We start from the raw sequence: 24,128 nt of genomic DNA, 5'->3' as shown, positions 1-24,128 counted from the left end.
GTTCTCTGTGTGTTTATGTGTTTTATTTTACAGCAACAAATTTTAAGCACAAAGTGTTGTGCTTTGCTAATAAAGTACGTTTTCTGATTAAGAAAAAATTAGTCTCAGCATCCCCTTTTCTTTAGCTCCCCTCTGGCCCTCCTTATATCTAAACTCCTCAGAAGCATTGTCTGTACTTGCTTGTGGTTCTTCCATTCTTGACTGAACTCACTACAGTTTGGCTTGCATCCCTCATCATAATGACTTCATGTGTCTAAGCCATTTGTCAGTTCTCAGCTTCTAATAGCTTTTAGCATCATTTAACATTGTTGATCACTCAGTCTTCATTGGAATTATTTTTTCTTTGGCCTGCAGGAGACTACAGTGTTACAGCTGTTCCTTATTTATTTATTTATTTTTTTGTTTAATTTTTACTTTTGAGAGAGAGAGAGCAGGGGAGGGGCAGAGAGAAAGAGGGAGCCGCAGAATTTGAAGTAGGCTCCAGGCTCTACGCTGTCAGCATTTAGACCAACATGGACCTTGAACTCCCGGACCGCGAGATTCTGGTCTGAACCAAAGTCAGATGTTCAACCACCTGATGTTCAACCACCTGAGCCACCCCAGGCGCCCGCCCTGACTGTTCCTTCTTCATCTCTTCCCTGGTTCCTTCTGTCTCCAGCCTCTTAATGTGAAGTACTCTGTCCATAGATCCCTTTTTAATTTTTCTTGGTGATTTCATTGTTTGTAACTCCAGCCTGGACCCTCTCCCCTAAACTTGAGACTTGTATATCCTATTTGACATCTCCAGTTGGATATTCATAATCTCTTCTCAAGATTTATCCCATTCATTCCGTGAGGAGTCAGCTTGGAAGCTCTGTATTCCCCCCCTCTAGATTTTGCCTTATATGTCTGTTCAGCTGGTTCTTCTAATTTATATCCATTTATAATGAAACTAATTGCAAAAACAGTCAGAATTACCATATTTAATTAAAAACAACCTTTGCATGTGAAAGTGTTAGTCTTGGCGGTGAAGGTAGTATTTAAACTTAAAATTATCAGTACCTTTTTGCAAATGGTTGTCTGAATGTTGAACCTGAGTCCTTGTCCTGTGTAAGATAGACTTTCTTAACGTGACTTCTGGGAGAGGAGTAAGCTTTTCTGTCTTAAAAGTATCTCCTGTGTGTAGTTAAATTCTCTCCTGTGCATCTAGAGTGGTACTTGTTATATATTATCCCTGGAAGAATTGGCAAAATAGTCACTTTTCTCTTCAAAATAGTTATTTTTTGTTCTGTAGTTAAGATAAGGAATCTCCCCTGAGAAAAGCTTCTGTAGTTGTGAATAGTGCAGATTATCACCTGACTTGTGCTTAAGGCTATAAAACTAACTCCGGTATGATTTTTATTCAGATTTTCACTTGAGAACCTTTACAAAAAGTGTAACCTTATGATTTTAAGGTATCTTTATATCATGATTTTTAAATGGATGCTTACAAATGAAAAGCTGAGGGAATGCTGTTAATGAGTCCCTTGGTTTAGAACTTTATTAAAATTGCATAATAAACCATTCTTCGAGTGTTCTAACTACCTCACATCCCTTAGTCTTTCCATCCTCTTTTCAGAACTAATAGGTAATATTTTTCAAATATCAGTGCTTGATGACCTATAGTTACATATCAAAGAATGTACCTTGTTATTTTGTGGTTTGTAAATGGAAGGCATCTCTTAAAATTTAGAGAAAACAGTTTTACTTACACACTATTACAGTTTCATACATTTAGTAAGTAATACCTTCTCAAATGTGTTAACTTCTCATATCATGATTATTTAAGGATTTCATATTGTATATAATTATATTTTGTGGTTGATAAAGACAAATGTGGGGGAAATAAATATGCATGTTTTCTATAGCAAATGTTTTCATTAGTAAACATTTATTTTAATATTATCTAGGCTATCAAGTACTAGCTCCAACTGCCTATTATGATCAGACTGGTGCCTTAGTGGTTGGCCCCGGAGCAAGAACTGGCCTTGGAGCTCCAGTTCGTTTAATGGCTCCGACACCCGTTTTAATTAGTTCAGCAGCAGCACAAGCTGGTAAGTGTAACTGATGTTTTCAGGGATAATATTTTTCTGCTGTTGTTTGAGATATTTTAAAAATAATGAGTAGTCTTTTTGGTGGTTTCAAGAAGTATCTGAAATTTATTTTCCAGCAGCAGCAGCAGCAGCTGGAGGAACTGCAAATAGTCTTACCGGCAGCACAAACGGTCTCTTTCGGCCAATTGGCACTCAGCCACCACAGCAGCAGCAGCAGCAGCAGCCGCCGAGCACGAATCTGCAGTCCAATTCATTTTACGGGAGCACTTCTTTGACTAGTAGCTCCCAGAGCAGTTCTTTATTTTCTCACGGACCTGGCCAACCTGGAAGTACATCGCTTGGCTTTGGAAGCAGTAGCTCTTTGGGTGCTGCTATAGGCTCAGCCCTCAGTGGATTTGGTTCGTCAGGTAAGTTGCCTTTTTAAGATGAGTGTACTCTGCTAAGTGGACATGAGGTATATGTTTGTTTTTAATATGAAGATAAGTAATAGCTTATAGTGTAGAAAGGACAGGAATAAAATACCGGTTTATTTAATTTTGTAGGAAGAAAACTACCGGCTGCAAATCTTTAAGCATTTATGAATGTTTAGCTCACTTCAAGCAGCCCATCTTTTACTCAGATATAATACATTTTCCCCTGGCTTTAAGAATTATAATTTTTGTTTTATTAAGATTTGTTTGCTGATTACTAGTTCTTCCTTTTTATGTACAAAATAATGTTTGAGGAAGTAAATATTTTGCCACCTTAAATTTCTAGTGTTTTAAAATAATAGTCTTTTCGTTTTTATCAGATGTTTTATTCTTATTAAATGCTAGTCATTCATTATGGTTTTATTAGGTATAATATATAAAGTTAAAATACAGTGAAATATTCTGGTCAGAGGCCCCTAAGAAACTACCAATACGCTTATCTTCTACACTAAATAATTTAGCCTTTATCATTAAAAATTCTTCTAAAAGAATATTTCTTCCATAGCCTAGTTATATACATAATACTTAAAATTTTTAAATTTAAAATAGCTTCACAAAATAAATAATTTACCCACACAAACTGATTTTGTAACTGAGAAATGACCAGGTGAAATCAGAAGAGGCCCACATTGACTTCCTGTTGACATACCTGTGTTATCAGTCTCTGAAGGTTCCAGAGTATTCAGGAAACCCTAGTTCTGTTGGTACAATTAATTGGCAGCCTTTTCTTCATGAGGGGTAGGGCAGTTTATTCAGATCTCAAAAGGTTTTCTATTTTTAGTAAAGTCATAGAATCTTTTAATACCTGCTTCTCGTCTGTTTTCCCACCACATTAAATTATTTTCTTTTCTGGTGTGGAAAATGGCAAAACTAACATGGGCCAGTTGTTATTAAGTATGTTTGCTGGTTTTCTAAGGAAGTGACTTCTGAACTTTCAACATTCATATTTGTAAGAGGAATGATCTAAAATTGCTATAAACTTGTAGAAGCAGAATCCTTTTGTGCTACAATGAAATGCAATAGGGAAATACCATACTTGCCTAACACCAAACTACCTAAAGAATGGGCACAAGAACTTCTGAGGGAAAAATCTAATGAACTTGGAGAGTCTTCAATCTTTTAATTTTCCTACTTGAATTTTTCATTCCTTTTGGAGTTCGGTATTTTTACCTCTACCTAGGCACTCCCATCGGACTCATTTTTTGTTCCTAATACAGTTGACAAGCATTTTCTCCAAATATCCAACATGCTGAAGAAAATTGTAAGAACATATAACTTAAAAGATAAACTTTGTAGGAATGACTAGTTTCTAAACTAGAGATTATAGACTCTAAATAATCCAGGAAAAATAGAGAAGAGCTTTGATAAACCTCATTTCCCCTTTTGTAATAATATATATGGTCACTGATGGTCTGGGATGGATTTGTAGACCCCCTTATCCACTTCTTTCAAATTCTCATTTGTCTCTCAGTTGTTAGGATCATTCCCCCCAGCATTCAGGAACTGGTTGGCATGAGCATTTTGTTCCCTACAAATGTTTCCTGCAGATGCCTCCTTCCCCAAAACTGGTCTTCTTCATGCCTCCCTTATTTATAAACATTGCTTACTTAATTTTGACTACCAATCTGTATATACCTCTGTTTTACCTTGCTTCAGAGGACATTAGCAGTTGCCACCCCTGGATGCCAGTAAAAGTCTTACCATCTTCCCCTTCCTCTTGGACATTTTGTGAGAGTTCATTCAAGTGCTACACAAGGGTACTCTTAAAAGAAGCCTACGCATTGCCGTTTCACATGATGGCAATTCCATACCTGTATGAAATCTAAAATGATAGTACGGTTATGTGCACATATACACATACAGAATCCTATATACTGTCATTCTCTTACCTATATGATGCAATTATTAACACTTACCAGTGTTATACCCCGCCTTATATAACACAGTTAGGAAGCTTAGCCATTGTAATATGGTAATTAAATCAACCCTTCTACGACCCATTACTTAGAAAGTGTTGTTACAATTGAAAGTTTGAAATTTAACATGTTATATATAGTTGATAAATGATTAGTGACTCCGCTGTTGGTCTAGCCTTTTAGATCTTTTAGGTATCCTTTGTTTTCATATTTCACAGTTGCACTGTTGCAGATAATTTAGGCATATAGTAAAAGTTAAGGAGCCAGCTTGTTTAGGATTAAAATAAAGCTATTTCTGAATTACTTTTAAACGTTTGGCTTGGCCTTTCCTTTTTTGGAGGAAGATACTATTTCATGTGTCAAAACTATGGTTTCTTTGGTTATTTGCCAGGGAAATGACAGTGCTACTGCTCTTATTAGAGAGCTGTTGTTTTTTTCCTTGTCAGTCAAATTGTTTTCTGAAATAAATAGGAATTTTAAGTGTAGCCCTGTATTTAGAACAATCACTTTGACAGTGTCCTTTTAAATTAGCATAGTTAACGTAGCATGTATTTACAATTTTGCCAAAAGCAACTCTAGAAGAGGTGCTTATCACGTGTTTGTTTGGTTTTGCTACTAAAATGCATATAGTTACATAGTGTTCTCTTATTAGATGATACCTTAAAATGTGCAGTTTTCTATAAAACATCAGTCTTTCAGAAACCACACTGGCTGGTATTAAAGGTTTACTAGTGTTTTAATATTTTGCCTCATACAGTAGTGTGAGCCTTGTATTTTTCCTTTATAAGAGTCTTGAATTTGGGAAAACCAATGTAAGTGTTTGCTATCTGTATTATAAGCTTAACTTGGTCTACCCATTATGTTCTCTGCTTAATTTTTCTCTTAATTTTTCATTGTGCTCTAATGACCTATTTATAATTGACTTGAGATTAGAAAACCAAGACCTAATAGAAACTTTAAAATTCTCTTTAAAAATGTTACCATATTGGTCCGAATATAGAGCTTGTTCTTTAAAAACCTGACAGGTTAAGAAATCTAATATAAAATTCCCTTCGCTATAAAAGATATTCAGTTAAAAAACAAACCAAAAAAAGGCTAGTGTTTAGAAATAGGAAAGAAGCACTTGAAAATGTGGGCTATAAGTGAGACTTAAGATGTGGGAGTTTTGGACAGCCCTTTTAAACACTTGGTAAAGACTGATTATCCGGATATGTTGATTACTTTTTTGAGCATGCAGGGCTACATGGTAATGTGGTTCTGCCATTTTTTAAAAATGATTTTGTAGAGTGCTTAAGGAAAAAAAGGACTAGAGGGTTGAATTTGGGATTAAGTAAAAGGAATTCAGTATGTAGTTTAGGAAGGTATGTGATATGAGATAATTGTGTATTTGAGGGGGAAAAAAGGCTGATTTGTCTTCACTTGAGTAAAGGGCTCATAAGACCAGTAGTAGAATCTCTGGAATGGGAGATGGAGATCCTGAGGGGTAAGTGAAAGCATGTCTTTGGTTGTGACAACAGTAATGAAAGCCATCAATTGTCTAAAAGGAAGTTTACTTTTTCATATATATTTTGTAACTTAGTTGCTGATGGATAGGGAGAATGTGTAATTTGAAAAGTGCTGAGAAGTTAGTTACCATCTGTATTTCACAACTGACTGATATTCGGGCCAATATGGACTTAAAGGACTATGGTTTGAACACAAGGTAGAAGCCAAATTAAATATGAATGGTGAGGGAAATGTATTAATAATCTATTTATCAGTGTAATACTTTCTTGGCATTGAGTTGAAGTCTAAGAAACTGATTCCAGAGATTAGGGCACTACCAAAATTTAACGTTATTGGAATTTAATCTTTAGCGTCTCCTAAAGCAGACACCTTACAATTGTAGGGTTTATAAATCATACCAGGGTATTAAAGCACAGTAATCATATGTGTCAATGGTAAATATGTGTGAAATAATAAACATATGAGTGCTCTGTTAAGTATTTGGTTACTTTATTGGGGTGCATTTATACCCTTTTATGATTAATGAAAGTTAGTTTATATAGTTATCACAGTAATTATCTTCCCCATAATGTTTCTAAAAGTAATTATTGTGATCACTTCTGTTATTTCCCAGCAAGAGTTGGGGATAGGTTTTATTCAGTTAACACTGTATGTAATTAGGGTTTTTTTTATTTCTTCTTCAGTTGGCAGTTCTGCAAGTAGTAGTGCCACAAGGAGAGAGTCTCTATCTACTAGCTCTGACTTGTACAAAAGATCTAGTAGCAGCCTAGCACCCATAGGGCAACCATTTTACAATAGTCTGGGATTTTCCTCCTCTCCAAGTCCAATAGGCATGCCTCTGCCAAGCCAAACTCCAGGACATTCACTTACGCCACCGCCATCACTTTCATCACATGGATCCTCATCCAGTTTGCATTTAGGTAAAAAAAAAAAAACAAAACCCTTTTTATTTGTATGTATACATGTAAGTGTGTTTGTGTGTGTGTTTATAATATGTGTAAAATATTTAATGTTGGATAAAACATGCCAAATTGCTTTTGCTTTTAGATACTAGCCTTTTGAAAAAGTTCTACTTTCGTGAAAATTCAAAGTGAGGGTCTAATGTACAGTAAGGTAAAGACCCCTATTGTATCTTATGTTCCTTTTATGAAATACAGTGGTGTGTTTTTTCTTGTCTGTGCTTTTGATTTGTGTGTGTTTTAGATCATCTGAAAAGTCAACTGTTGAAACATGTTAGTAAAAGAAATTTCACTATTGAAAGTTTTTGCACATCTAAAGGAAAACATTAGTCACATAGTTCTCAAACTTGAGATAGTTTACTACAATGGTTTTTGCTTTGGCCTTTGAATGCCTGGCCATTTTACCAAAGGGTGTATCAGGGTATATGAATTTAGTATGGTTGTGAGTTAGAGAATCTTATCGGTTTGGTCCATATACTTTTGAATACGTCGTTAGTTTAAGAAAAAAATGTTTTAGGTTTGTTATATCCTTGAATTTGGAGTATTTAGGACTTTTGTTTATATCTTTATATTAAAATTGCCCCCACCCCAAGATTATTGAGTTGGTGGTTACCCCTTTTCCTCTCCAGGAAGTAGTTATTCATGTAGTTAGCAGCATATATTTGAAGAGATTTTGAATATCAGGCTGTGTATGAATCCTTATCTCTTCAAGGAAAGTATTTCATTGAAAGTAGATTTTGGATTTTTATACTTTTAGTTGCCTTAATTAAAACAGAGATTCCTTTTTTTGATTTTTATGTGCTTGGAAAGATTTAAATCAGCTTGCAATTTAAAAAGGAATGTTGCTGTTGTTAGCAAATATAAGTTAGTGATTATATTTGACTCCCCCATCATTAAGGTATAGCTATTTTTTCCTACAGCTCATTAATACATAAATGTCCACGTAACAAAGGGATCTTTTGTAGTGATCATCGTGTAAATATATGTCAGTGTGACGTGGCCTAGATTTTGAAAGACTGGTCCTGTGCCCCAAATTCTGGGTCTTTGCTCTTTTGTGGATATTAAATATGTACAATTGATTAATTTATTTGGGAGGTGTCCTAAGATCTGCTGTACACTATTTGTGTAAATTTACCAGTTTTTAGCCTGACACCTTCATTTATCATCTCTTCTTGGTCATAAGGCTGCTCAGTTCCTGATTTCTGTTATTTCTACTCAGACCCACTCACTTCCACCACCCCCATGTAAGATATGCCTTTGAAACTTTGAAATGGACACAAATATTTGGAACATAACAAACCTAAGAATAGGACTTTCATAATAGTTTTGTGTTTTATTTGTTAAGATTATATTTGTCATGTCCTGTCATTTTTTTATAGGTAAGTTTCAGATCAGATTCCTGTCAACTGTTACTGCTTATGTTGTGCTTTAGAGCTTGTAAAAATGGCATTAGTTATTCTACATAACTTGCTTAAAAATTAGAACATAATTTTTCGGGGCACTTGGGTGGCTCAGTTGGTTGAGTGTCCGACTTTGGCTCAGGTCGTGATCTTGCGGTTCGTGAGTTGGAGCCCCACATCGGGCTTGCTGCTGTCAGCCTGTCACCGAAGAGCCTGCTTCAGATCTTCTGTCCCCCTCTCTCCGCCCCTCCCCTGCTTGTGCTCTTCCAAAAAATAAAAAAATATATTAAAAAAAATAAAATTTTTAGATCTGTCTCTATAATTAAACAGCAATCAAGATATTTTTCTTTAGACTATAAAGAACCCAGCTGTGTAGATGCTTAGGGAAGAAATTCTCATCAATTATGAGAAATAATCATCACTTGGGCCAGCATTTCTGTATTATAGCCTGATACTTTTGTACCCAGAGTTAAAACTCCATAGGTTTAGCTTCAGCTGGAAATCTGGTATTTTAACGCACTTCTGATTGGAATTATCTGTAGGTGATTTTCTTCTGTGATCTCCCAGTTTCCTTTAGTTTTAGTTGTAGTGTGACTGGCAATGTTGTTAACAAGGACTGTATAGACCATGCCAGGGTGAAATAATTTAATAGATTTCATAAATTGGCTCTTTACATAGTGTTCACAGAAGTAATCTATCCTTTGCTTTCATCTGATTGAATCACAATGCAAGACTTACATGCTTTCTGGTCTAAGAAAATACTTAAATTGTATATCCTTCAGATGGATTTCTTCATGAATCAAGTTATCAAGGCAGCTGATTTAGGAAATGCCTGTGGAAATGAATTTGCATGTCTGTTTCTAGAAAACAATTAAATCTAGAGGCATGGTCTGGTTGTTGTTTGCTAGTTTGGGCAAGATAGCGTTCTGTATTCTTAGTGTTGCAGGTTATCAGGAGATATGTATCTGGTTGTCTCCATTGTGAGCTTGTCAGCCTGATCCACTTGATGGGCTTAGCAGCCTTCGATAGTTGCCTATTTTATGAGTTTGCAAAAATGGTGATTCTCTAATTCTGTCATACCTTCTGCATTTATGAGCTGGAACTTTTATCTAAAAAAATTTTCCCTCATGAGTTGTGAGGTTACACTGAAAATACATAGTTCATATAGGAGTCAGGATAATGCTTGGAATCTTTATTTTCTAACTTTGAGAATGAGTTGATACACTAACAGCTTACTTGTGTTCTTTTAATCATCATTGTTACCTGTAAATTAATAGCTTTTGGGATTTCAGTCCATTGTGGTCTGGGAGACATCAATTTTATACCTTTTTTTTAATCCAAAAATTTTACCATATTTGGCCATTTGGCACCCTTCAGATTGGCTCCATTTGACTACAACTTTTTGTTACTATTATTATTATTTCTTAAGGACAGCTTTTTAAAAGCAGCACTTAAAATATAGGGAGTCAGAAACAAGTGGGAAAGAGCAAAGAAAAAGAAGAAATTTTAAATTAATGGTTTTTATCTTGAAATGGAAAGAGTAGTGTCATTCTGGGCTTCAAGTTAAGTGTTCAAGATTAAGTGAATTATTTTCTCCTATTACATTGATCCAAAACATGTTACTGATTTCTGATACTCTCATCTTTATGCTCATCATTATTAGATTGGTATGGAACTTCCTGCATATAAAGCAACATTCTGTATTTTTATTTAATTTACGACTTGACAAAATAATGGCTTATTCCTTGCACCTCTTCATTTTTGAGCTGATGTTTTTCTTAAGGGTATGAATAAGTGTAATTCAAGCTTTGAACTATATGAAATTCAGTTTATTGAAAGGGGACTGTCAGTTCTGAAAATTTATTAATGTCATGTATTCAGCAATCAAATTCAGTGCTTTAGCTTGTTATGGATTAGAAAATTTTATAACCTGTTTTCTAATCACAGAAGATTTTTATATTAAAAACAGAATAAAATTGTTAGGATCGTTTTTCCTATTAAGTAGATGTCAGCCTCTCTTAAAATTGCCAAACTTTGGTAGACTTTGTCAGCTCCTTCTCTTAGAATGAAATGTTTAAATAAAAATTAAAACAAGTGTCACCCAATCGGTTTTAAGGCTGTGTGCAATTTTTCTGAGTTTTGTATGTGGTCCTTAAAGCAGAAAACAATGTAAGTTATTTTGAAGCTTTTACTGAAAGTACTATTATCTTTTAAGTAATAAGTTGCCTGTAACTCAGTAGCATTTGAATAGTTTTCTAAAGCACTTTCATATTCATTATTTCATTTCATCTTAATTGTTAAGGTAGACTGGCTGAGCGATACGCTCATTAGAGATAAGAAAAGTATAGGTCTTATGAGCCCAAGAGACTTGCCCAAACAGCGAATGATGGAATTGAGGCGAGAACACCATTCTGACTCCTGATACTATCCTTGCTTTTTCTGTTATGCTATTCTAAAATAAACTGAACAGTTTTACACAAAGTATATAAACAACAGTATTCTAATCAGTCTTTGAAACTGTGTACCTCACAGTGGCGTCGGTTATGTACTTTTAAAGTTGTATATAAGATTACTAAACTTCTAGATCCTTTCTTTCTTATTAGTTATTCTTGAGAATGTCCAAATATATTATCTACTTCATGAAATAAGAATGTGTGTTAATCATAAGGCAGGCATCTCAGGAACTGGCTTTAGAGCAGCATATACAGCTTGCAGCAGAACATTTACAGGTGCTCATGGCGATGTAAATTAAAGCATTGCTTCAAACCCTCTGGTGTGTCTAAAAGTCATTTTTATTCATTGATGGGTATAAACTATTCTATGAAGAAATTCCAAAATCATTACTTGTATGGAAGAATTTATTTTGTTTCATTTCTGTATACAAATTTATTGATCTTAGGTCTAATTTGGGATCACAGTGATTAATTGTTGCCCTTATATTTTATTCATTATCCTTTAATAACACTATCTTTGACTTTGTGGTTCTAATGAGTGAGAATATTATCACCAGTTAGTTCAGTTAAGATAATCTCCGGATTAGAGCTAGCAAATACTTGATCTGAGTCCATGGTTCAGCATCAGAGTAATTTGGGAGTGCTTCTTTAAAGTACCAGGTTTGAGGAGGTGAACAATTTGGAAATATGTGGCAACAGTTTTTACTTATCACAATGATTGTAGGAATTCTGTTGACATTAAATATGCAGAAGCCAATCTTACCATAACAAAAAAGGTGGGGGGAGTTTTATCCCACTGATTTTCCAATAGTACCCACAGGGAGAGAGGCACCTTGAAAAGAAATAATTCATAATTTACACAAGACCTTATTCTAGTTCACACTTCCTTTTTAACTCTTAGTTCCTGGATCCCTGGGGGCTTCCCATGAACCTTTGACTTTGTCCTCTGTCATCTCCCTAATGCCTTTTTTCCTTCCTACCTTCTTGCCTTCCATTTATCTCAACTCTGCTTGCTATTGCGTAAAGTTTGGGGGAGGGGGATAAAAGCTTATAGATGAGAGACAAAGTAGAAAAGTCAGATTTCTTTTTGTATATGTTTTTATATACTCTTTTCCTCTTGATATTTTCCAAATTGAGCCTTTTCTTTAATTTTGCTGATTGTGTATCATTGTTTACTGTCCTTTTAAAGCTTTCCTTTTTGTCGGCCTTCACATTTGCATTTCAGCTCCCCACTCAATTAGTTTTTACCTTGTTTTCTTATTACTGAGGTAGCAAATAAGTCTTCATGCACCTTAAACATTTTAATCTACCAAGGTGTCACCTAGAATTTACATCATTGCATTGTTTATACACCAAACAATGTCCATTAAGTAAACATAGGATCAAAAATATAACCTTTGAGATATATGCAGATGTGCTTCACTAGAGATTTATAGCTTTAGCCAAATAATCTTTGAAAATGAAAGCACACGTCTCATGGGGTGACATTGAAAATTGACTGTTATTGAAAATATTTTCATGTGTGATTGTTTTCTTACAATGTGCCTAGGAACAAATCTAATGTGAAAAGGTCAAGATCTTTACAAACTGTAAAATACTGGAGAAGTTAAAGCAGACAAATAAATGGATGGATATACCTTGTATGGGGGTGGAAAGACTCAATATTATAAAGAAACCACTTTTCTTCTAGTTGATGACTAGATTTAGCACAGCCTCAATAATTTTTCAGGCTTTTTAAATTGACAATTTCTTTACGTTAAATAACGTAAACGGGAAGATAGAGCTGAGAGTAGTCCAGACAGTCTTACAGATCCAAGTTAATGTCAGAATATATTATAAACTTACGGCAACTAAAGTTGTGGTATTGCCACAAGGATAAATAAACCAGTGGAATAGAACAGAGGATCCAGAAATAGACCTACTTCTTTAGGTTTACCTGATTTGTGACCAGTGGGCTGCTCTGATATATTTGGGGAAGGGTGGTCTTTTCAGTAAATGGGACTGGAGCAATTAAATATCCAAATAGAGTAAAGTGAACTTTGACTTCTTTCTCTTTCACACAATACACACATACAAATTTTATCATCAAAGAAATTAAGTAATTGGCTTATAGTCATGAAGTTAGTAAAGAACAAAAATCTTGAGCCCAAGATTTTTCTGGCTTATTACAGGATGTTGCACTGCTTCTCAAAGAATGCTTCTATTTCTGTCTAATAGCTCTCTGAATAAATAACGGGTCTTTTCCTACTCCCTAACTTTAGAATTTTTGTGAACTTTATTTATAAAATTTTGGTAAAATATAACTTAGCCTGTTGTGAGTTGATGGGAAAACTGAGTTTGAATGTCACTATATTGGTTGCTTTATACATTTTTACTTGATAACAATTGGCCTTTAATCCAAATTAAATTTTTACTTTGGTAGTCTCTTCAAGTATTTTATTACTGGTTTTTAAATTAAAACAGATAAAAGTCTTTATGTGATTTTTTTTTTTTCAACGTTTATTTATTTTTGGGACAGAGAGAGACAGAGCATGAACGGGGGAGGGGCAGAGAGAGAGGGAGGCACAGAATCGGAAACAGGCTCCAGGCTCTGAGCCATCAGCCCAGAGCCCGACGCGGGGCTCGAACTCACAGACCGCGAGATCGTGACCTGGCTGAAGTCGGACGCTTAACCGACTGCGCCACCCAGGCGCCCCTTTATGTGATATTTTAAATAGGATAGTAATAAACTTAATTTATGCTGAGATAATCCTTTTTTTTTTAATGTTTATGTTTTGTGAGTAGTTTCATTGACCTACTTTTTTTTTTTTTTTTTTAACTTTTATTTACTGAGAAAGAGAGAGACAGAGCATGAGCATGGGAGGGGCAGAGAGAGGGGGAAACACAGAATACGAAGCAGGCTCCAGGCTCTGAGCTGTCAGCACAGAGCCTGATGCAGGGCTTGAACTCACAAACCGCGAGATCATGACCCGAGCCAAAGTTGGACACTTTACCAACTGAGCCACCCAGGTACCCCAAAATTGTGTGTGTGTGTATTTTAGACACACACACACACACACACACACACACACACACACACACACACACAGTAGTGAGAGTGGGGGAGGAGCAGAGAGAGATGGAGACAGAATCTGAAGCAAGCTCCAGACTCTGAGCTGTCAGCACAGAGCCCGATGTGGGGCTTGAACTCATAGACTGCAGGATCATGACCTGAGCCGAAGTCTGACACCCAATCAACTGAGCCACCCAGGCGCCCCCTCATTGACCTACATTTTATAATTTTTGTGTCTGATCAGAATTTTTACCTATTAATTTATTCAGACAATAATGACTACCTACATGCCAGACCCTTCTTGACCGGAGATAATTGTATTAAGTCAAAAAACCACTTGTTAAGTCAAACTACCCATCATCAAGTCAAACTACCCACCATCATGGAGGTAGTAGTTTTGTGTTGAATGTAGACCTGGCTACCAGAGGTTACAATGTAATGATTGTAATTCTGTTGCCTTATTGAATTTTAATTCTGTTTTATAGAAATATGATGATTCTCTCCATTAGAATTACCATCTTTCCTTCAGGGTTTTTTTGTACCAAATTTACCACACTTTATATTAGGGTTACTTCTGGGCTATTTTGGATTAGAAGCAAGAAAGGCCAGACCTTTCTCCACAACTATAAGAATGTTGAAATCTCAACAGATGTTTGGGTAATTGAATTTGAGTTTTGTTTCTTTGTGTTTTATTGGTGAATGTATTCTGGGACACTTGCTACTTGTTTAAAAAATTATTTTACATTCTACTTGGATTTCTATTATTAAAGCATTATTTAGCTGTTCCAGTCAGTGTGTTCTCTGTTCAGTGTGTTAATAGGATCATACTGTTTAGAATACTGCACTTTGAAAGGGCTTATGACAGTTGTAGAGTTTTTATTTTTGTGTGTGTACATTTGGTTTGGTTTTTGGACATTAGGTTAGGTTTATTTTTGTCTGGGTTAAATCTTTCACAGTCCGTTTGCAGTTCAGCCCTCTTCCCACCACAGTAACAACCCCATCAAGACAGAAAATCAGTGTGCCTATAATGTTTGTCTAGGATCAAAGTTATTCTTCCTGATACTCAAGTTTATTAAGCAAACCTTAACATTGCATAAACTCACTGAGTGATCCTGATTTTAAGAGAAAAATCCCAGGTCCTACAGTTTCCATTTACCCCATTCAGGGCAGCTGGTCATGAAATTGCAACAGGAATATTTTACAAGAAATGCAGATGTAATCCATTGGTTTCTTAACTGTCACCAAAAGTATTAACCAGAGAGGAAATGAGGTCATATCTGTGAGGGTGGTTTGAGATGTGCAGGGAAGATACTTAGCACCCACATGTCCATATGAGGCAGTGAGTGAAATTCACCCCGCTACTTATGATTTTGGGGGCATAGTTTTTAAAGAGTCCTCATGTTCAGTTACAGAAGTAGTTTTCACTAAAGATTAAAGTTCAGGCAATTTTTAGAACCAAACAGAAACTAGCCTTTTTGTTAGAATAATGGGAATCAACAAGATGAGTTAGTAATAGAAATGATGTAATACTAGTCTGAAGACTATAGTTCATATGTTAAGAGCTCAGTCTGGTTATTTATTTTTTGAAGGCTTATTTTTGAGAGAGTACAAGTGGGGGTGGGGAGCACAGAGAGAGGGGGGCAGGATTTGGAGCAGGCTCTGCACTGACTGCAGCAAGCCTGATACAGGGCTTGAACCCCAGAACCATGAGATCATGACCTGAGCCAAAGTCAAGATGCTCAACGACTGAGCCACCCAGGTGCCCCTCAGTCTGTTTAAATGCTCTTTGATGAATGAGGGAAGATTATTAAATATCTTCTGTTGTAATGGTCTCCCTCTTTATATTTTTAGGAAGGTTAAGCTTAAGTAGAGGCTAAAAGGTCAGGTTACTTAATTGCATTTAGAGAAAAAATTGCAAGCAATAGAAATGGAAACAACAGATTTTTATTTTGGTTTATAGTTTACATCTAATGTTTGCTTTATGTGTGGTCGTAAGATGTACAACTTTAAGGTAACACCTGACATTTTCATGCTGTTTGCTTTTTATATTAGCCTATTAAAATGGTGTGGAAGACTACACTTTTTTTTAAATGTTTATTTTTGAGAGAAGGAGAGCTTGAATGAGGGAGGGGAAGAGAGAGAGAGAGACACGGAATCCGAAGCAGGCTCCAGGCTCTGAGCTGTCAGCACAGAACCCAACACTGGGCTCGAACTCACCAACCATGAGACCATGATCTGAGCCAAAGTTGCACGCTTAACTGACTGAGCCACCCAGGCACCCTGGGAGAATACACTCTTAATTAGAATCTCATTAGTTTTTAAACTCATTGAAGCCTCAATCTTTTTCCAGTAAAATTTTGTGTCTTTATATTGCAAATATATAGCTAATAATCACTAGAAAAATTTTATGTGATTTATTCCCCGTGTCACTTACGTCAAGTGTATCCCAGATTTCAGAATGTCATATGACGGGCACCTGGGTGGCTCAGTTGGTTAAGCATCTGACTTCAGCTCAGTTCATGATCTCACTGTTGTGAGTTCAAGCCCCACTTCAGGCTCTGTGCTGACAGCTAAGAGCCTAGAGCCTTCTTCAGATTCTGTCTCTGTCTCTCTCCCCTTCTCTTGCGCGGGCGCGTGCACGCTCTCTCTCTCTTTCTCTCTCTCTCTCTTTCTCTCTCTCTTTCTCTCTCTCTTTCTCTCTTTCTCTCTCTCTTTCTCACTCTCTCAATATAAAATAAAACATTGTTTAAAAGTTTAAAAAAAAGAATGTAATGTCATACTGTTCTTCATGAGGTATAGTGGGGTATAATTAAAAGCTTTAAGTGAATTATCCAGGTATAATTGTTTTCCAAAAAACTCAGTCTAATTATTATTTATTCATCTTTCAATAAGGTAGCTTCGCTAAGCCTATTGTGTCACATGTGAAATGGAGATAATAGCCTTGTCCCTTGTCCTGTTGTTAAGAGTATAGCATATGTATTAGTTTTCTAGGGCTCCTGTAACAAACTACAACTAGGTGGTTTAAAACACAAATTTATTGTCTCATACTTTGAGGCTAGAAATAAAATCAAGGTGTTTTTAGGGCCATGTCATTTTGAAGACCGAAGAGGCAGTCCTTCCTTCCTCGCTTCTGGTGGTTGCTGGCAGTCCTTGGCATTCCTTGCCTATAGATGCATCACTCCCATGGCCGCCTACATAATTACATGGCATTCTCTCTGTGTGTCTGTGTCCTAATTTTCCTTCTCTTACAAGGACACCACTCATTGGGTAGGAGCCCAACCTAATCCAGTATGACCTCATTTGAACTTGGTTACATTTGCAAAGACCCTGTTTCCAAATAAAATCAAATTACAGGTACCAGGAGTTAAGAATTGAAAACTTTTTTGGGAGACTCAGTTCAACCCAGTATAGGCTGCCTTTTGGTTACCCCAAATTCCTCTTTGGCCCACGTGCAGAATACATTAATTCCAAGCCAGCATCCCCAAGAATTGTAACCCATCCTGTCGTCAGTTGAATGTCTAAAATCTCATCCAAATGACTCAAGTCTAAATCTCATCTTCTCTGTCAGGTGAGATGCCTAATGTGGTCCATCCTGGGACAAAATTCTTCTGCATCTATAGACCTATGAAACTTAGGAAATAAATCATCTGCTTCTAGGATATAGTAGTAGCACGGGCATAGGATAGACATACCCACTGCAAAAGGGAGAAATTGGAAGGAATGAAGGACTTACAGTGCCAAGCAGGTCTGAAAGCCAGCAGGGCAAATTCCATTTGTTTCAAGGCCTGAGAATAATCACCTGTGGCATGATGCTCTGTACTTCGCATCTACTGCTGCCCAACCCCTGTAGCCTTTGCATCTGTGGCTCTGCTTTCAGAGTAGTTCTTAATTCATCCCATCTCTAACGCTTTCAGGCCAGGCTGCCAGTGTTTCTGTAGATAGGAAATTCTTGAAAACATTGTTGGTCTCCCACTAATGTCAAGGGGCTGTCCATCTACACCCATTGACTCTGAATTCTCAGCATTCTGTCTAGATAAGCTAAGACTTTTCCAGATCATCAAGTGCTGGTTTTCTTTTGCTTAGCAGTTCCATTTTCAGGGGTGCCTGGGTTGCTCAGTTGGTTGAGCGTCCAGCTCTTGATTACAGCTCAAGTCAGCATCTCTGGGTTCGTGGCATCAAGCCCTGTGTCAGGCTCTGTGCTGACAGCGTGGACCCTGCTTGGGATTCTCTCTCTTTGTCCCTCCCCTACTTGTGCACACATGCTGTCTCTCAAAATAAATCAATAAACTTAAAAAAAAAAAATAAACAGTTCCTTCTTCAAATTATCTTAATCTTATTTCACCATAAGCAGCCCAGACACCAAGACCACACCTTTAGCACGTTGTTTGGAAATCTCAGCTAAATCTCCACACCAGTTTTGCTTTCTACCCAGTTTTCCTTTAACACATTTCAGTTGGGTTTCCCCGTTTCCAATAACATGTTTCTCATTTTATTCTGAGACATCACTTGGAACATCTTTATAGCATTCATATTTCTACAAACATTGTTCATGACAACATACGTATTCTCTAAGACGGTAGCCGCTTTTGATACGTGCCTTATATCTGTCTGAGCCCTCATCAGAATTGCCTTTAATATCCACGTTTCTACCAACCCTCTCTTCAAGGCAATTTAGGCTTTTTGTGAACACCTCCAAATTCTTTCAAACTGTACCCATTACCCAACTGCAAAGTCATTTCTTCATTTTTAGTCATTTTTTATAGTAGCACATCACTATGAGTACCAAAATCTGTGTTAGTTTCCCAGGGTTGCTGTGGCAGATTACCCCAGCTGAGTCACTTAAAATGACAAATTTGGGGGGAGGCACAATTCAACACAGTATATAGCATTTTGTGCAGAGTTCACTTCTTAATAAAGAATGCCCAATAAATGTTTCCTGCCTTTTTTAAAGGACCCTCAGTGTCTAGCATACAGTATTATTTATGAATATTAAGTAATTAAATGCACTTTCTCAGGTAGGTGAAAAAAACTGATTATTTTGAACACATAAACCCTATTTAAAATGAGGTGCCAGAACTCAGGACAAAAAGGTCTGACCAATATTATCCTTTGAGGAATTAGATCATCATTTTAGACTTTTTTCCTACCACTCTGTATCATTGATTCTTTGCCTACTGCAACTAACTGGCCATCTTCGGTTATCATCTTACCATTTCCTGAGTTTTCTAGAGCCTTGTCTTCTGAAACCAACACTGTCTAGTAGCCTATATGTAGTCGTACCCTTTTCAGGACCCCAAATCTACTAGGATTACCATTTCTATTTGAAATTGGTAGTTAACAACCTGCTGTAAAATGAATCCTTGAATAATCTTGAATTGTAATTCATTAGCCTCTAAACTCTTCTTCAGAATAACCTTCAGAATATTTTTTTTTAATAAAAATTATCCACTGAGGGTAATTCAGTAGGTTTTGAGTAAGTCTCCGGGAATCTGTATTTTCAAAAGAATACACAGGTCTGATAGGTTAAGCAGCTGCCATTCCAAATTTTCTGGACTTAGAAAAGAATGAAAAGATTAATCAGGTTTATTTATTTTGTGATTGTTACAGTTGTTACCATTGTTTTTCTTGCCCTGTGTTTTTCCCAGTAATTTTATAATCTTTTTTGTTTTTGATTAATAATCGGAAGGATTCTAACGCAATAGACTTCTCGAGGAAATTAATGAAAACTTATTAAATCACATTATTTCTACTAGGATTATTGTAAGATGCTTGCCTTCACTCGCTTGTCATGAGTGAACTTGAAAAATCCTTACACAAATAGTATGTAAAGGGCAGCACACTATTGTGTGAAGAGCTCTGTCCAAGAGTCCTGGCTGACTAGCTGCATACTGCATTTGGACCAGTGGTCTGTGACATTATAGCACAGATCTCCCTGTCCAAAATACATTCCTAGCCAAGTAGTGATTAAGAAGTGTAAATGCTAAGGGTGGATGTCAGTGATGAAATGAAGACGGTTATCCCTTTAACACATTTGGTGCAGAAACACCTCTGCTTATGGACTACCATTAGCAATGGTATGACCTAGATAGCCTATATGTGTGTTGTTTTTCATTAATTTTGGAATAATTTGAGACTTAATGGGGAAGTTGTAACACTGATACAGGAAAAAAAAATTACAGCACACCCTTTATCCACATTTTCAAAATGTTATTTTACCATGTTTGCTTTATCGTTCATTTCCTCTCTTCCTCTCCCCCTCTCTGCATATTCATTCCCCTTCACATCCAGTTTTTTTTTCCTTGATACTTTTGAAAGGAAGTTGCAGACATACTGTCTGTCCGTTACCCATTAAATATATCCATGTATGTTTTCTGAAAATAAGGAAATACTCTTTTATATAACTACAATGATCAAAGTCAGGAAACAATGATATCATACCACAATAAAAAATAAATTAGCCAACTTATTCAAACTTTGCCAGAGAGAGACTAGAGAGAGTAAGGATTAGGAAAGAGATTGATATGGGGACTCACATGACGCTCATTTGTCATGACTCTTTAATTTTCTTTAATCTTGCACTGTTTCTGTCTTTTATGACTTAAACATTTGTGAAGAGCATAAGCCAGTTTTGTAAAATGTCCCTCAATTCCAAAATAGGTTTGGATGGCATGCTTTCAATATTTAGATAACCAGATTTAAAATGTTCAGTGTATATTACAATTGGGTTTTAAATGCTTATTTAATTTGTAAAGAAAGAAAGGTACCCTGCCCTGAGTGAATTTTTTTGTTTTGTAAATGAAAATACTAAGTAGACTTCCAGAACTGAAATTTTGAGGTTTCCTTAAAACTAAAGGCAGTTACACATCATGAGGCATTTTAAGTCGGCAATGAGTGCATCAGGAGTTTGGTGTTAGGGAGCTGATAGAATATAATCAAAGAATATCTAGACATGGGAGAGATTCCTTTTAGGTATTAGAAGGTATGAAATAAAATTGGCATAGTCATTTCTGGGGGTAAGTATATATTTTGAATTTGGTGTTGAAAATCTTTAGCGCATTAAGGGTAAAGAGGTGTAGGATTGGGCCTTATGTTTGAGGTAAGGTAAGCAGTGGTGCAGAGACAATAATGAACAAGAGGAGGAGAAGTGAACAATTAAATTAGGGTTCTTCTAGGAAATTTGTGTGAGTAATAGATTCAGAATAAGGACTCAATATTAGGCTGAAGAATTGAGAGGATGTACTCTAGCAGGATGCTTTAGTGTAAAGTGACCTCCAAGTGGCCTTTGAATGAGACTTTATAATTGTTTGTAAAAACAGACTGGAATGATATGCAGAGTATCCCTACCCTACATAAAGGTTAAAGAATTGTTAGAGATTTGAATGGGCTAGTGAACAGTTGATAGAATTGTATAATTAGAAATAATAGTAGGGGCTAGAGGGTTAAGAGTATCAAGGAAATCAAGACAGTATTAAAACACTGAATTCTTTCACGTTTTGGATTCTTTGTACAGGAACACTGGTATAGTTATATAGACCTGGCATGAATATGCGAATTTGATGTTAGTGGTTTTAGTGTATAAAATGTTCTGTTAAATTACACATTTTTAAGAAAGATAGTCTAGAATTGAACCTTTAGGCAGTTAATGTTATATAAAATATTCATGAATATTAATGTGTACCCACTATCTGTCAGACATTCTTTTAGGTACCAGGGATCTAGCTTGTAGGTGAACATAATGTTGTGGCACTTACACTGGAAAGGGGACTGGAGAGTCCTATGAATTATATGTATAATACTCTGGGTGGTGGGAATCACAACAAAAGCTAGGGCATTGGGGACTGAAAGTAAAAGAGGAACGTTTTAAAGCAGTTCACTCTCCAGGATTACAGTTGTCTTTTTTCCTTGTGCCTGTAACTCTTTTTGCCATTCAGTGCCTCTGTATAACTTCACAACTTTGCACTGACAGTGTGTCCTTGGCATCATCTCTGCCCTGTGGTCTGGATTGTATATATAGCACTCCTCTACTTAGAGATTGTATATAATAGCTTAAAGCTAATGGTAGATTCTGTTTATCTGAGCAACTATATTTGCACGTTACGGTTTTCTATACATTTTTCTTTTTTAAAAGGACACTGTCAAGTACTTTTAAATGACTTTTGTAATAACAATTTCCTGCTTGTATTTTTTGTTTGTTTCTATTGACTGCCCTTTAATTTTCTTGTTTGGAATGGGATATAATAAGTTAAAGAGGCTTTTTATGTGTCTCAAATGATCAACATTAAAGCTCTAGGAAAAATACATTTTGTTTATTTCTAGTTCTTGTCAGTAAAATAATAGTATTTTATGGAGAGTATTGCTTTAAAATTTTTAAAATACTTTAAGATGTAATGGATTTATTTTCTTTAAGAAATGGTTTTTTGTGGCTTCTGGCTGGCTCAGTCAGTAGAGCATGCAACTCTTGATCTCAGGGTCATGAGTTTGAGCCCCATGTTGTGTGTAGAGTTTACTTTTTTAAAAATCCGTTTTTCTTTACATAGAGGTATATGTATTACCTAATGCATTTTTAAAAATACAGTCCAAAAAAGTACAAATTTAGCCCTCAGTGTTCCATGAACACTGCAAGTAAATTTCAGCCCAACTGTATTTCAGTGGCTTCAAATCTGAGTTTGCTTAGCTATTTGTAACCTTGTTAATAAACTGGAAATTTTGTTGGTAGTTTTAGTATTCTGGTATTGATATTAGTATGTATGACATTACTTGCTATAATTATGTTTTAAACTAAGCTTCCAAGAACAAATACAACTTTTATATATGATATTAGGTGTTATGATTATGATTGAAACTAAACTGCCAAGAAAAAATACAGGTTTATTTTTCTCATCTTTTCTAGTCTTTTTTATCCCCCAGATCCTGTAGTCACACACAATAAGTAAATGTGTGAGATTTTCCCTCCAGTTTCAATTTCCTGTTAAAACATATAGGAATTAGTGGTCAGTGGAGTGGTTATTTCTTTACTGATTGAATTTTAGTGTAAGTAACTCTTATTTGAGGAATGGCCTTGTCAAAAATATTTGCTGACCACAGCTGCTTTGTTGTAGGAGGCCTGACAAATGGTAGTGGTCGATATATCTCTGCAGCGCCTGGAGCAGAAGCAAAATACCGGAGTGCTTCAAGCACTTCCAGTCTGTTCAGCTCCAGCAGCCAGCTCTTTCCTCCTTCCCGGCTTCGGTATAATAGGTCTGATATTATGCCTTCCGGCCGAAGTAGATTATTGGAAGATTTCAGAAACAACCGCTTCCCAAACCTTCAACTTAGAGACTTGATTGGGCACATAGTTGAGTTTTCTCAAGACCAGCACGGTTCTAGGTAAGTGATTATGGTTTAGGATACTGAACACTGTATTTTTACTTTGAAAATTACTGCCTTATAGGAGTCTAAAATTTTCTCGACTGGGATCATTTAAGGAAATTTTTACAGAATAAAAGCCCAGTAATGGATTTCTTCTTCGCTGTTAGGACATATGATAAAAATAAAGGTTTTTTAATTATTTATGGTTTCCCAGTTTTCTATAATGAGAATACTTTTATAATGAAAATATAGGAGTGTCCTTTTTTTGGGTTATTTTTATTACATTGATTCTGAAAACACTCAACTTTAATTTTCTTTTGAAAAGAATGCTCTGAATTACATTTGTGGATGTAAATGTCCCTGATGTAGACTTGTCCAAAAAAAATTTTTTTAAAGAAGGTTAAATGCTTTTGTGTTTGTATTTGTATAGATTTGTATTTGATGTGATATGTCTTAAGTTGAAACATTTCACTTTTCTTTTAGAAGAATTTGGTGGCTTTGTACATTAAACATAATGTTCTCTTATAGTACTTAAGGTACATGTAAATTAGTGTTCTGAAGATAGAACACAAAAAGGAAAATAGAATTGTAACACATTTATTAAATTTAATTATTATTTCCTTTTATAGTTTTATTTTATCTCCCTAAAGTTGAAAATTCCTTAAGAGTAGCACATGAACCTTGTGTCATTCACAATGGCTAGGAATTCATTTGTGTTTGATGAATTTATTTCTAAGGGTTTCTTTCATTAGGCTCTAAACTTAAATATTTAATACTATTATGAAAAATGTATGAATAACCAGTAAAATCTAGTTTTCTTCATTGATTATAATGCAGATTATAATATATCCAAATGTCTGCCTAATAGTTAGTTTAAATTAAGGCATTATAAAGAAATGCTTCATAGCGTTTGCCTTTTTTGCTTTAAATTTGCTGTTCACAGTATTAAATG

General features: G+C 35.8%; 1 protein-coding gene across 12 annotated transcripts in view; it reads left to right on the top strand.

The window, feature by feature from the left end:
* The window catches only part of PUM2 (pumilio RNA binding family member 2), a 100,971-nt gene that overhangs the window by 61,222 nt on the left and 15,621 nt on the right, over positions 1-24,128 (top strand). For 6 of the 12 annotated variants that reach the window (XM_086700086.1, XM_025927438.2, XM_025927437.2 and 3 more), the window contains 4 exons: positions 1,929-2,072; positions 2,189-2,479; positions 6,648-6,884; positions 22,927-23,194. In XM_086700086.1, the coding sequence (XP_086556212.1) occupies positions 1,929-2,072; positions 2,189-2,479; positions 6,648-6,884; positions 22,927-23,194 (940 nt within the window). The remainder of the gene's footprint in view (positions 1-1,928; positions 2,073-2,188; positions 2,480-6,647; positions 6,885-22,926; positions 23,195-24,128) is intronic. The other 6 variants (XM_025927440.2, XM_025927439.2, XM_086700089.1 and 3 more) reach the window with 2 other exon arrangements.

The sequence above is a fragment of the Puma concolor genome, chromosome A3 (assembly GCF_028749965.1).
Source record: "Puma concolor isolate L17-30 chromosome A3, mPumCon1.1.hap2, whole genome shotgun sequence".
Lineage (NCBI taxonomy): Eukaryota > Metazoa > Chordata > Mammalia > Carnivora > Felidae > Puma > Puma concolor.
Note: the sequence above shows the minus strand (reverse complement) of the source record. Positions and strands in the feature narration are given on the sequence as shown.